Genomic DNA, 15,282 nt, shown 5'->3' on the forward strand with positions numbered 1-15,282 from the left:
CTCTCTCTCTCTCTCTCTCTCTCTCTCTCTCTCTCTCTCTCTCTCTCTCTCTCTCTCTCTCTCCTCTCTCTCTCTCTCTCTCTTTCTCTCTCCTCTCTGGGTGAACAGACATATGCCACCATTACTGTGTGAACTCCAAGGCCTGCACGCTGTCCAGCAGTGGCTCCGTGGAGTGTGTTTGTCCCGCCAGGTTCGAGGGGAACAAGTGTGAGGTGGACAAGTGTCTGCGCTGCCACGGGGCGCCATGCCTCATCAACGAGGAGACGGGCGACGTGGTTTGCAAGTGGGTATCCGTTCGCCGCTGTTATTCCGCTTTGTCCTCGTTGCCGTGACGCAGGGAGGACTGAGGGGAGAGAGCTCACTTTGTTTTAAGAAGTCTATCTGATTTGTCCCAGATTTGGGGAGTAATTTCAATCCATCCACACAGCACTGACGGCATCAATATATATATATTTGATATATATATATGAGAGTAACTGGAGACCTGTGCTTTTTTGAGTGGGCAAAATATGGTTATACTGGATTACAACGGTTACTTAAAACATACATGTATAATGCGTTATAAATATATGTATTATTACTAACAATGCTGCATACATGAGGTGATACATACATACACATACGATATCCCCTAATACCCTATTTCAATAACCAGATACATTTACAAAGTTCTGTGATGAGGCAGATGTCCAGATTGCTTCATTATGAGACAACGTCATAAGCCTGAACTACAGATGGTTTATTCACTATTCTGACACGCTAGAATTGCATGTACAGTACCTATATTCTCCAGAGTCTCTATTTCCTGCATACTGCTAGCGTCCGCTTTTTTCTTCTCCCCCCTCCAGCTGCACCAATGGCAGAATAGCGCCTAGCTGTCAGCTGTGTGATGGATATTGCTACAAACGGAGGCACCTGTCACCTGGACCCCGATACCAGCCTGCCTTTCTGTCAGTAAGTCACTGCGCAAAACGTGTTCAATGTGCTCCGCTGCATTTCCCCCTCGTACTGTACACACACTGTTACCGCTCAAACACCCACCTCCGTGCTCCAGACGGCCTGGCCCCCCTAAATGCTAAAACCCGCGACATCTCCGTGGGATAAAGTTTTCCGCCGGCTCGGGGTGACGGGAGGGTAAAGTGCAGGGAAGATGTGATGGAATCGTTAAGTCGAAAGGGAGTGTTTGACGGCGCCGTGTGCAGGCCATGCCACAGCGGGGGGGCTTAGCGCCGGGATACCATCACAGAGTCACCCTTCACTGTGCCTGAAGGTTTTTTAAGCAGATAAAACGCGGCTTTAGAAGTGGGACTCTGTGCCTGGCACTTTTTGCGGCAAGGTAAAAAAACAGCCCGGCATGGGGTAGATCCATACATTCGGAGGTAACCACAGACTCAGAACCCCCTTCAAAGCTCACCGTGGCACATTGCACATTTCCGCAGTTAAGAACTAATGTCAGGCCTCTCTCCGCTCGGTGGTACGTGTTAGAAGTCTAGCTCTGGTTTTTTTTATCCCGACTGCGGAGGATCCCGGCGCGTGTTACTCAAGCTTATTCTCGGCATCGAACACGACGGCAACGTGTGTAGAGGATATAAAGACTTGGCGGCGGGTTATGAAGGAATCATCTCGGGGGAGAGAAAGAGTCGTTAGGGGTTGCGATGGTCCACACAGATAAATTTCAACCCACGCTATAATCAAAGTGTGGTTCTAATGTTAAAGAGCTCCCTGTGGAGAAAATTGGAAATCATCCCTAAAAAAACCCAGCCTGTTGCTGGATCTCTTGAGTTTTTGAATTGCCCATTGTCCACTGTTAGTTAAAATTAAATCTGTGGTCACGACTTGCACAATCCGTGGGATAGAATCAATTTCTATGCAAATGACCCCCCCCCCCCCCATCTCTTATTCCTTGAGGTTAACACATCTTGATAATGTGGTCTATTCATTGGCAGTGAAGCGCTGAGATTATGTGAGATGATGGATATGTCTGTGTCAAGAAATCGTAATGTTTGACCTTATTCTCCGGGAGTGAATGGATATTTCATCAAGTGCCACCCCCACACACACACACACACACACACACACGCAAAAAAAAGAATAAAGATAATAAGAAAACTCTTCCTTCGCCGCAGAGCTATATTCCAATTGTGGTGATGAATTTTGAAGATAACTGATGGGGTAAAAGGTCAAGGATATTTTCAAAACTCATCAACGTCCCCCCCTCCCTATATAATGATCTCAATAAACGTCGAGGTTCTGATCCGCGATGCCTGTAACGTTAGATGGCCGTTTTACTTATTACAGTATAACATCAACAGCTCGAAGCGTTTTTTATTTGGTATCCGATATATTATACACACCGCTTCAAGTCACAGCAGCGTGCCAGGCTGTGTGTGACATGCGCTGCTACGTCGGTGTCGCTCCAGAGCCGAGCGTGCCGCGCTCCCAACTGACACAGCGGGGTGAGACGTCACGCAGTTTAACAAACAACGACTGTACGTCTGACTTTGATTTCATACTTCAAAACGTGTGTACATCTCGACGCCGTACGAGATCCACATTTTATACAACCTATATGTGTCTTATTTCTAACACGTGTATGTCTTGATACTGTATGAATATTTTATGCCTCTCTTCTCCCATTCGATGATCTCCAGGGGGGAAAATAACTATTGTAACATCGCATATACCCTTGGGAATGAGTTGAAAACAAATCTTTGAGATTGGGCTGTCTCATTATTATTACATGCCTTATTTATTAAAGATGTAAACATCTAAGAATTGAAAAACGCCACGTCTCCACGGCATATTTTCCGCCGCTTCTTGACAGATAAAAAGAATTTCGGCTGTATTTATTACAATCGTGGCTTCATGGCATTTGCTTAATTTTCAAAGTCTAGTCGTGGGACCGAAGAAACTTTTCATGAATTTGTTTTCTAGACTTTAGTGCAGTTATAGCATTGTTAAAAGAGTCATGTCTTTAACTTTTCATGAATTTGTTTTCTAGTCTTTAGTGCAGTTATAGCATTGTTAAAAGGGTCATGTCTTTAACCTTTCACAAATCTGTTTTCTAACATACATACATTTCGGGGTAAGAATTAATGTGCTCTGTGTTGTCTTCAGCTAAATATGATTTAGTTAATGGGGTATTGTGTTGGATTATTTTGAAGAATAAATTCAGTCACAGAACTGAACCCTGATTGGCAGACAGTACCAGCCCTCCCGATTCAAATTATGCAAACCTGAGGTAATTCTAGAAGAGTATGTCAATTAAAATAAAGCCACCTTAAGGGATTTGAAGGATGTAAGCCGTTGTTAGGGAGGAGTGCCAATCAAGATCAGGTCTGGTTGAGATGCGTTCACCGCAAATCATTTGAAACCAGCTGTGAAATAAGCAGACTTTTAAATATGGTAAATATACATATGTACATGTACAAATCTAGCTGCATTCAAACGTTCAAATCTGTACAGTGTCTTCGATGAATAGATGATGATCATATTTATTTTGGAACATTGCTACATTGCAGCAATATGCCCCCATAGAAAAAAAGACCAAAATACTGTGGGTCTGCATTCATCAAGGAACCACCACAAGGAAATGTGAAACTATACAGCTTCAACGTAGTGTTTATAAACTCTGCGTTCCCCCTTGATCAAATCCCAACGCCACTGTTTTGCAGCTGCACGTCAGGGTTCAAGAACCAACGTTGTGATGAGCTGGCCAACCCCTGTGATTACTTCTGTCAGAATGAGGGGATGTGCACTATAACAGCCGTTAACAAACCACGCTGCAAGTAGGTTCCCCGTGACTCTCTTCCACAGAGACGCCCTGCTCCCACCCACCCACCCACCCACCCCGCCGCCACCACCCGACCCCCCACACTTCACCCTCTCCTGCAGACTTCCATCCGGCCTCCATTTCAGCCCAGTGTTATGGTCGTCTCTTGTTTCACGACGCTGCCTCTCTCTCTATCTCTCTCTCTCTCTCCACTCCGTACCTCCTATCTGCCTCTCACCACCACCCATACGCATCACGCATCCCCCCCCCTGCTGCTGGCACGCCAGAGGCAGGGGCAGGCACCGGAGAGTAACACCTTTGTTGTTGTTGTTGTTTGACACTGTGAAGTGACGTGTATAACCACATGAGTTGTTGCACATCCCGTCACCTGCGCATGGCACGGTCCCTCGTTTAATCATAGTCCTAGTCGACTGACGACAATGTGAGTATGTAATGTTATGCTTAAACATAGGTTCCATGTTCAAGATCTCCTCAATTAATATTGCTGCCCCCCCCCAAACCTTTATATGTCAATAGAGATTAAGAAAAAATAAATAAACATGTATAGGCTATGTGTTAAAGAATGATTGGTTTTAACCATGTACCCTGCAGCAAAGCAGATTAACTCTATGTGCTCGCCCTGTGTTATCTATTAGCATTCATGGCAGGAGCTGTGACATTTCCTTCAATTGGGGGGAGGGGGATGGGTGATTAATCCGCCCCAAGTATGGAGCTACATCCTTATTTATGATGGCTTGATGTCGCCGATTCTCCGAATGCATGTAACTTGCAGTAATTCCACTCTATTGTCACCCAGTCGTACCCCTCGCCTCCGTCGGATCACTCATGCTTTATGGAGCCATCTGCGTCAATCGTGTGAGACTGGATATCACCCTCCTTCTAACCAGGGCCATACATAGACCCTCCATTGGAACCCCACCCGAACGCAAAGGAGATTTTTTCCTGTCGTTCTTTTTTTTGTGCTTATTATTCAACATGTTAACACATTGGTTGCCAGCCGGATATGACGATTTATCGCTTGGATGCCAGCACGTTATTCAATGGGAGGACGAGCACATTTGCGAGCGATTAAACTATATCTTAAATTATGTGTCTAATACACCCGTCGCTTATCAATGACTTACATGCAGTCAACATGTATGAAACGGATAGTTTTTTCATCAGTACATTTCCGTTTTATACCGTTTTGAATACGAGTATAGTTTTGGAGATTTCTAGTCATTCCAGAGAAATCCGTGAAAATAGCCATTTACTGGAATACACAAAACACGTTGTCATTTTCCGGCTGATTTATGAATCGTTTTTAAATAAACGCTAGATTATCGAGAGTATTTATGTTCTTATGCACGCTCAGCGCCTAACGCCACACACACACACACGTTGTGAATCCTGTGAAAAACAACTCTGATTAACCCAAAACTGGTAATATAGATTCCTTACCTCAGATCAGATGTTCTGCAAAAAGATTAATCCAATTCCTGATCGCCATTCCAAATATTGATCACGTTTATTGATCCAACGCTATAGTCCGAAACGCATAATCCACGCTGCTCTGAGGGTCCTCAGTCAATCTGGTAACATGACACTGCTTGCCAGAGATGGGAAAACCCTGGACCGGAGTTTTTCTCTGATGCACTTTTTCACTCAATCCAATCCAATGATGTGCATTACCATCCGGGAGATGATAGGGGGCGGTATTTGCCCTTTTCGAGCTCAGAGCCATTCCCAATGATAATGTCAGGCTGGACGGATGAAAAATTAATGGATATCGCTAATAAAAGAAATAGCGATTAAATAACGAGAAATCTCGTTGTTGGCAACCAATGTGTTAATGTTCACAGCTTGTTAACAATGTATAGTGTATTGAGGCTCACTGTGTACAGTAAGCCGTGGTCACGCCATAGCTCTGTGTTTCGCGGTGTTTTCTACGTGGTCTATGCTAGAGGGGTTTGCCAAGTGCCAATGGCTGGTTGGTTAATTTTTCGTTCTTCCTTTTGGACCCCCTCCAGGTGTTCAGTCAATTGGGCGGGGACACAGTGTGAAAGACCCGCCCCTAAGAGTAGCAGATCTGACAACACCAGCGGAGGTAAGTCCAGGAACTTTAATGGAAAGCCTAATCACATCACTTGTCACTAATAACCCCCTACTTGAGACATTCAATTATGGTTTTCATGCAGGTGTATTTTTCCCCCTCTCTTCATGGTAAAATTGTCACTTCTCTCTCAATCTCACATGCAAACCATTCTATTTACTTCTGCCAACTATTTTGTGCATAGATAACATTAGATTGATCAACTTTACAACTGAGCATTTCCTGGCAGATAACAAGATGAGAGTTAACCTACAAATATGAGACAGTTCTGACAGCACAATAATGATGGAACTAAGAGATTTGCTCGGATAATGTATTTAATGGATCGATATTTACAGTACAATGAGATTGACAGACACACACACCAGAATGGCTCAGATAACAGAACGGCACTTCCACAATAAATTATATCCTAGATATATGCAACTCTATTGCCGCAGACAGAATGGTGCCAGGAATACTTTACCCCATCTGTAAATAATGTATGTGCGATAATGAGAGAAATTACTATGGTATAGTCTCCGTTGATTTGCACTGCTAAGCAATCAGAAACCAAAACACTGTGTGAAAACCATTGGAATGTCTTCAGAGGGTGGGGGTAAGTGATGATCGGTAATACTGTATGTTTCTGAAATCGTCTCAATAAACTGTCAAAATGAATCACAATTACCGAGTTGAAATATTGCCTCACACATATTCAAAATACTGTATTGTGGGCAATTAATTGGATTGGAGAGGCAAGCTTGAAACTGGAGTGTCTGTACTGAAAGGAATCGGGGTTAGGTGAGATCGGGCAGCCGTAGCTCAGGCGGTAGAGCGGTCGTCTGGTAATCTGAGCGTTAACGGTTCGATCCTGGCTCCGCCTGACTTTGTTTCGAAGTGTCTGTGAGCAATACACTTGACCCCTAACTGCTTCAGATGAGCTTGTTGGCCGCTTGCCTTCATCCTGGGTGCGTGTCTGTGTGAGTGAATGTGGGGCATGAGTCTATTTTGAGTGTTCTGAAGAATCATAGAAATGCAGTCAATGTACCATTTAAGTAAATGGAACAACTTACAGTAATCTTGAGTAAGGCAGTGGACTCCCAACAGCTGCTTCTGTGGACCTGATCAATGAATGAATGAATGAATGAATGAATGGTTTATTTTGAACAATATTAAATAATAAAAAAAGAACAATGAAAAGATAAAATAACGATAGAATGCTGTGAAAGGGGAAAGGAGTTAAATACGGAAAATATATATATATATATATATCTTGTCTGAAAAGGAATAGGAAGAACCAAGATGCTTATCAGGTCCTAATAAACCCTTAGCAAAATTCGACATTCGATAGTGATTAGTCCTAAGACACATAACCAAGTACACCTTCAAATGTCTTCCAACAAAATCGTCTACAAACAAAATCACTTGACGATCAAGCAATCAATCAAGTTAATATACAATCATTACTGTTAATGAATAATAAGTTATTGTATAATAAATAGGCTACTGTCCACCCGCATTTCATTGTATACTCGTATGCCGTGAAAAATAAAACTCTTGACTTGACTTGATCCAGTATCTTTAGAAAGGAAAGGGTATATGCTGACAAAAACAAATACAAGACAAGTTATTTATTTGATTTAATGAGACAGTATTATTGGTCATTGACCCAACAGTAGTACACTATGGATGTGCCAGGTCCACGGTGGGGATGAGGAGCAGTGTGAGTGTTTTACAGAGACAAAACAAACAAGTCTGCACACAGTTACCGCTGGTGAAAGATAAAAAAAATAAATAAAATAATGTCGGTCCTTATCTTGCAAGATCTGTCCATCAGCTGCGGTTACATAGAACAGTATCTGTGCCATCTCTGCTCATCCCTCCACCTCACCTCTCCCGTGTCTCTGTGCCACAGGGAGCATAGCAATCATCGTGCCTCTGGTCCTGCTGGTTATCCTGATCGTGACGGTGGTGGCGGGCGTTTTCATCTGCCGACGGAGGCAGAGGTAAGAGAGGAAATGAATACACGTTCAAATAAACTGTGCACACGGGCCGCTGAGGAAGGCAGACACTAAGGATTCCTATACACTGTATTTGAAGATCGATAGATATGTTTGTCATCAAAGCGGCAAAGTGTCTTTCATCGGCGGCGGTAGGCCTCCTGGTTTGGATTCAATTTCATGGGCCGGCTCAATCACACGATGCAAAGTAAACCCAGCCCCACGCGGTCCAACGTCGACGCCACACGGCGTTGGCTCTTTGGAAGCGAGCGCGGTTTACAATGCAGTAGGGCTGTCCCCGACTAAGGATTTGGATAGTCGATTATGATTGGCAGAAATTTGCCGATAGTCGAGTATAATATATATATTTTTGTATCATTCCATTTGGGCTGTGGGGGTGCTTAATGTCTGAAGGAGTCGACTGAAGGCTTCTTGTCCTCTGCAAAATCATGCAATTGGTCCACTGATGGATACATCTTGATATTTGTCTAGTCTAGTGTGTTCATTAGAAGGGTGAAATCATCTTTCAGTGCCTCTGTGCCTGTTTTCTTAGGCAGTTAGCCTCTGGTATGTGTGCCATTAGCGTTAGCCACGCTTCTAGGCCTCTTTTCTTTTGGAAAGAATGATACAAATAAAAATAGAATTATTAAAAAAAAAATATAAAAAATATGTATTCGACTAAGAGGTTGGCAGTCGACTACCGCTCCTTTCGACCGATTAGTCGACTATTCGACTAATAGGGGTCAGCCCTACAATGCAGCATGTGGCGTGTCATACGTTGGGGGTAATGGCGGCTGGATGATGTCCCACTTCGCTTCCTCTGCCCCAGGGGGAAACGTGTCCAGAGGCAGCCCATGACAAACGGAGGGATAAACGTGGAGATCGGGAACCCGTCGTACAACATGTACGAAGTGGACCACGACAACCACGCAGACGCGGGCAGCCTGCTGCGACCCAACTTCACGCTGGACCCTCACAAGGTTAGTCCGTCCGCTGTATGCATGCCGGGCGTCCGTCTGCTGTTATGTTAACTTAAAGGTTACATGTTATTTTTTCTCAAAATGTCATGGTTGTCCCTTTTAAACTAGTCGATGTAGCCACAACTGCAGTAGAACTTGAAGAAAATAACGTAGTTTGCGACAAAAATTGCATGGATTGTTGGGACGAAAGATATTGAAAATAAACACATACAGTATGTATATGCACATATTTAAAAATGGCATATACAGTAGAATATGTGCCTATTGCTTTTAGTAGCATATCAACAAGGATAGCTCTTGTAAACATTGTACATGATTAATAGAAAACCCTGTAACACCTAAAAGCACACAATTATAAAATACTAAAAATAGACTATAAATATTCATATTGAATTATAGTGTAAACACCACCCCCCTTAAGAACAATGTCTATGAATTAAAATGCATATAATTTGAATATTAATATACTATGTATACAAGCAGTAAGCTTAACTAAACACATTTAGAGGGTAATTAAATCGTAACAGACTACAACTGTGTTGTTATAAAACTAAATAAACTAGTAAAATGTGGTAAAGGAGGACTCTTCCCTCCGCCCTACTGGAGGAAGCTGCTGTCGCATTAGCCAAATGCATCATGTAAAAGGTGTTAATGTAAAAGGTGTATCATATAAAAGGTGTATTCAAAGCCTCCTCACAATTTGTTTGTGCTTGCAACTATAGTCGCATAATACTTGCACACTCAATGAGACTTTTAATTAGTTTGAAAGTCACTAGGCATAGGTGATTCACCCTTGTGAAACATTACTGTATGCTCTGCTACAAGCCATTCAAATCCACACCTCAAACCTTCGTGAAATTATTCACTCCTGATTGATCCGAATTGAGTTGGGGAAAAGAGTTAGCTGAAATACAGACTTTATTAGTTTTGTTTAGAGCAAATATTTGCTGGTAATATATATATTACCAGCAAATATACAGAGGTTGTTCGTTCCCTGTCCAGATGACAGCAGAAGGAAATTCAATTTTAAGCACCAATTTGCACGAACCACCTTAAAACATAGGTGCACCTCAGTTATAGGTATCAAACTATGGAACTCTTTGCAGAATGATAAAGAGTTCTACTAATATATTTCACTTCAAAAGGTTGTACAAAGAAAAGATAAATAGACAGTATAGCACAGTTTAGTATAATATTGCAGTTTAGCATAACAGGATAACATACATAGCATAGCATTGCAGTATAGGCTAGTATGAGTATAGTAATATAGTATATAGCAGCGTAACATAGAATAATAATATATTAGAATATTGTATAATACTGTATACCAATATGGTGTAGTATAAATAGTATGATTTAGTTATATTATAATCAAATTAAAATTATAAAAATATATAGTATATAGAAGTATAATAATACATTATATAAATGTATAGATACATGTGTGTGTGTGTGTGTGTGTGTGTGTATAAATTAATGAACCTAAATATGTAGTTTGACTGATAGATACACAAAATGGGTTTATTTATGTTGATTTAATTTAGTTGTGTTGATGTTTCCATTTTTGCAAAATGGGTAGATTCTGTTTGGTTTTACGCAATAAGTCTATCGGTGTGCTGTATGTGTGTAGGGGCAGGTATAAGCATTTTTCTTCTTCCTGTTCCTTTCGGCCATGGAATTTGGTGGATTATATTAATATGTACTGTTGGACTGTGGTAATTCCATGTACGAATAAATAAATAAATGATGATGATGATGATGATGATGATGATGATGATGATGATGATGATGATGATGATGATGATGATGATGATGATTGATGGGCGAATTTGAAGAAATAAATTTATTCTCAGGGACAATGCAAAAGAAAACATTGTAGCAGGTTAGAATAACAAGATACAGATGCATTGTCCCTGGTTAGGCTTTTTTCTACTTAAAAGTGGTCATTACATATCATCATTACCAAACGTACTCTTAGGCTAAAATTAGCAAATAATTAATAGAGACATTATTTACATGATTATACAATAATTACATCACATTACATTCAATTTACATGTATGTGTGTGTGTGTTCCCTGATTCATGGCAATATATCTGTATGTGCATAATGTTTATAGGTGTGTGTGTGTGTGTGTGTGTATGTGTGCATGCATGCATGTACTGTAGTCTTGTGTAGTAATGTATGTTTGTTTATGTGTGTCTGTTCTTATAGCTTTGTGTACATGTCCATGTGTGTCTCCTCTATGTGTGTGTGTACTAGGGCCGTCCATACTGACACAATTGGCAGTGTCAGCGGGTGGGAAAGCCGGTGGGGTGGGTCCTGGTCGTTGTAAACAGCGACTCCTACAGTTTGGTCGGGGCGTCTGCACAGCGAGGGAAGGATCTGGGGGAGGTAGTGTGACCCTTCCACACGTTACACTCTCCCAGTGAGAGTCCTCGCTGCCAGGTGAAAAGAAGCGGTGGGCTGGCTACACATGTGTCGGAGGAAGCATGTGATAGTCTCCGCCCTCCCGGACCAACGGTAGGGGGGGGTAAGTGCGCAACGACCAGGAAGGGGATTGGGAATTGGCATAACGACTAACATTGGGATCGGAGAAAAACGGAAAAAGGAGGGGGGGAAAAGATAATACAAAATAATAATAAAAATGCCGTCCATTTACCATTTACTTTACTGCATAATTTGTCCATGATATCCAATCCAATGAATGGACAGTTATGATGTGTGGAGTTTGGATGAATAAGGTTCAATTGCAGTTTAGTTGATTCTGTGTGAACACCCTTCAGAGATGCGTAGTTATTTTCCTATACGCAGGGGCTCCACACCAATGGAACATTTCGTCTAGCGCTGGTGATTTATTCTGTACATAATAGGTCTCCACACTGCACTAATACTCAGCATATCAAATGACTTATAACACCTTTGCTGATCTTGTTATCTAGCCGCCTGCTCAAGCTTGAAGCTTAATGCTATTGCTCCTTGCCCTGCCAACTTTGACATCTGCTATTGTCAGCCCAACATGGATATGTTTTAATCAGAGGCACGCCACCTTGAATCTCAACTAGCCTCGGGTACACTCCACTGGCCTGTCATCGTGGGAACTGATGTTTTTATTCCACACAGGGTTGCATGTCCTCTGGTATAGTTGTCTCCCCCTATTTAAGATCGGTAACTAATGATTAGATTGATAATTGATATCTGATACTGTTTTTTGTATAGATTCATATAACGATAAGCATTATGGTAATCTTAAGTTTTTCTTTATATCACTATATATAGTTTATTTTACGTGTGTTAAAATCACATGTTCAATCCAGTCGATGTTGCCCGCATTGCATTGAAACGCATGGTCATGTAAATGTGTGACATCGAACCAAATCGAAAATAATTCCGATCGAAACATGATGCCGATTGAAAGACGATAATAAACTGTATTACTGACATTATTGCCAGATCCTATAAGTGTGCACATCATCACCTTCAAGTTGCTTCTTCATCATCATCACCTCGAGGGACTTAGTTAGGCTTCCCGGTGACCAGCGGCAGTGCTTGTTTATTGCAGGGCTGGTGTGTAAAGTCCACTGACCCGCGCAACGTGGGCGTACATGCTGTGCCCAAGGAGGTCATCCCTGGACAGGTGAATTATCCCGACTCTACCCTACACGTCCGTGACGCCAGGAATACCATGTAATTTAGAATTTTACACATCGAATACGTGTCACATAATTGTGTGGTGGGAAAAAGTTCACACACATTTGTCCTTTACTGTACTGTAGGTCCGACCGAACCCGGCTTGTTGATTAGGGATGCACCGATACCGATACTGGTCAGATATCAGGCCAATGCCAGGTTAAAACGGGGAATTTATATCGGAGGTTCTCCCAATACTGAAATCGATATCGAGAACCATTTATAACACGTCAGAAATAAAAGCCACTTCTTTTCTGCCATTGTCAGATCTTTTGGCAGATACTGTAAGTCCATGCTGTTGAGTAAACATAATGGATCAGATTGATACTCAGTATTCATTTAATGTATCAGATTGATACTCTGTATTCATTCAATGGTTCAGATTGATACTCTGTATTCATTCAATGGTTCAGATTGATACTCTGTATCCATTCAATGGTTCAGATTGATACTCAGTATTCATTCAGTGGTTCAGATTGATACTCAGTATTCATTCAGTGGTTCAGATTGATACTCAGTATTCATTCAACGTATCAGATTGATACTCTGTATTCATGCAATGGTTCAGATTGATACTCAGTATCCATTCAGTGGTTCAGATTGATACTCAGTATTCATTCAGTGGTTCAGATTGATACTCAGTATTCATTCAATGGTTCAGATTGATACTCAGTATTCATTCAACGTATCAGATTGATACTCTGTATTCATTCAATGGTTCAGATTGATACTCTGTATCCATTCAATGGTTCAGATTGATACTCTGTATTCATTAAATGGTTCAGATTATTACTCGGCACAGGGGGCAGCAGTAAAAAAATTAAATAAAAAAAATAAAAAAAATTTGCTTTGAAAGATTATAGTGAAATATTTTGCACTGTTGTCGCATTTATCTTGTTGAAATCCTCCCACAGGTTCTTTTTACTACCACATATTTAATTGAGACCCTTTATTTGTTTATTATTTCAATTTAGCTGGAAATACATTGCTACATCATTCAGTAACATTTGCAGAGCCTTATAACAAAAACAACATTGTGACCAGTGGGATTAATCAACAAATTGTATTATTTATTTTTCTATTTCATTGAACATTGCACATGTTAAAAGCCATTTTTGTACTCAAAATGTGAGTATTACCAAGTCAACTTGTGTTCTTAAAACAATGACAATAAACATAGTTTTATTAGGTTGAAATAATGTGGTTGTGTACTTATTTTTCTGTTAACTTATTATGGATTGAAAACTGAAAACCTTAATGCGCAGTAACTGAACTCAATATTTTAAAGTTCTGGTAACTTATTATTATTTATTTTTTTACAGTGTAGTCTTGCGATCAATCAAAACTTATTTACACGATATACCTCACATTCACCCTCCATTCACATCCTGGTGTTCTCCTGGTGTTCTCCATTAGGCCTGTAGGTGGGGCTATGACAGCACACGTACAGAACACAAACCGATGGTGTGTGATGTGTCCAAAAATGAATGGGCAAATGTAAGTGAAATGGTCGCACTGTATGCAGCTGTTTGTCTGCATTGCACCCCCCCCCCCTCAACTCAGATTTAGGGTTGATACAACCATCATAATAATATTGTTAATAATAACAATAACAATAATGATGTAATAATGTAAAAATCATTATTAAAAATACCTGATTATGAGAAGAAAAAAATTACGATGCATGGAATATTGTTGAGGCACACTAGTTACAACTATATTTCAAACAGGCACTCCATGTCAAAAAGGTTGCTGACCCCTGGGCTAGATAGTTAGCTGTGGCTAGCAGTACCAATTGGTTTCAATGATAAATGCAACGCTACCAAGTTGTTTCTTCAAACTACCTAACGATCCTGTACAGAACCTTGTTCACCCCCCCCCCCCCCCCTCCTTATGTGACAAGTACCAGGTGATGGAAAGGAGTTAAGAAGCCCCAAACTAAAGTTCCAAATGTCAAGGTTTCCCTTTTAATACCAGGTTAATTCCTCGTCCCGTCTGGGTCATGTGGACCGATTGTCTGATAGGACGTAGAGAGGACACAGTAGTGAGTGCAGGGCTAATTAATAACCGCCACTAATACTGCATGAGTTGTCTCCTTTCCTTCTCTTGCCTTCGCACTGCTTTAGCTACTCTCTGGTCTGTTTTTACCTGTATGTTTACCTGAGCGCCTGAACAAGCCAATACATGGATGATTGCGGTGACCTTTACTTGGTAAGAGAACTGCTCTGAAGTGCCCTGGGCCGTTTTTAATTTAGTTTGTTTTCCCTTCTGTTTCCTCGTCCCTCCTCTTTCCCCCCGCAGCCCATGAACTACTCCAATCCGGTGTATGCAAAGATGTACGTCGATGGACAGAACTGTCGCAAGCCAGTCATCAACATTGACGAGAGGAGAGAGCTACTCCCAAAGAAACTCGAGGGGACAATTCGTGAAACCGCCGCATAGCCTGACTTTACACTTTATACTAGTACTTTTTTTTACCACAATGTAAAAAATGTATAAAAATGAAAAAGGGGAAGAATAAGGATTTTTTTCTATTTCCTACCAGGCTCTCTCTCTCTCTCCTCTCTCTCTCTCTCTCTCTCTCTCTCTCTCTCTCTCTCTCTCTCTCTCTCTCTCTCTCTCTCTCTCTCTCTCGGTTATCTACAGTAGGTTCTATCGGTTTAGCATCGCCATACTATAACGTCCTTGTTTTTTTTGTGCTAAAACTTGTTTCATTTTCGGTTCTCCTGTTTGTTTTCCAATGTT

At 41.3% G+C, this 15,282-nt stretch overlaps 1 protein-coding gene across 1 annotated transcript in view; it reads left to right on the forward strand.

Moving 5' to 3' along the window:
* lrp1bb (low density lipoprotein receptor-related protein 1Bb) overlaps nucleotides 1–15,020 on the forward strand; it is a gene marked incomplete at its 5' end in the record, with an annotated part of 1,188,884 nt that extends 1,173,864 nt beyond the window's left edge. The window contains 9 exon segments of the mRNA XM_084314368.1: nucleotides 109–283; nucleotides 849–903; nucleotides 905–954; nucleotides 3,675–3,788; nucleotides 5,803–5,879; nucleotides 7,783–7,873; nucleotides 8,697–8,847; nucleotides 12,410–12,484; nucleotides 14,839–15,020. Coding sequence (XP_084170494.1) covers nucleotides 109–283; nucleotides 849–903; nucleotides 905–954; nucleotides 3,675–3,788; nucleotides 5,803–5,879; nucleotides 7,783–7,873; nucleotides 8,697–8,847; nucleotides 12,410–12,484; nucleotides 14,839–14,979 — 929 coding nt within the window. The 3' untranslated portion in view covers nucleotides 14,980–15,020.
* Between the last annotated feature and the right edge of the window lie 262 nt (nucleotides 15,021–15,282).

The sequence above is a fragment of the Notolepis coatsorum genome, assembly GCF_963971535.1.
Source record: "Notolepis coatsorum genome assembly, chromosome: 5".
Classification (NCBI taxonomy): Eukaryota; Metazoa; Chordata; class Actinopteri; order Aulopiformes; family Paralepididae; genus Notolepis; species Notolepis coatsorum.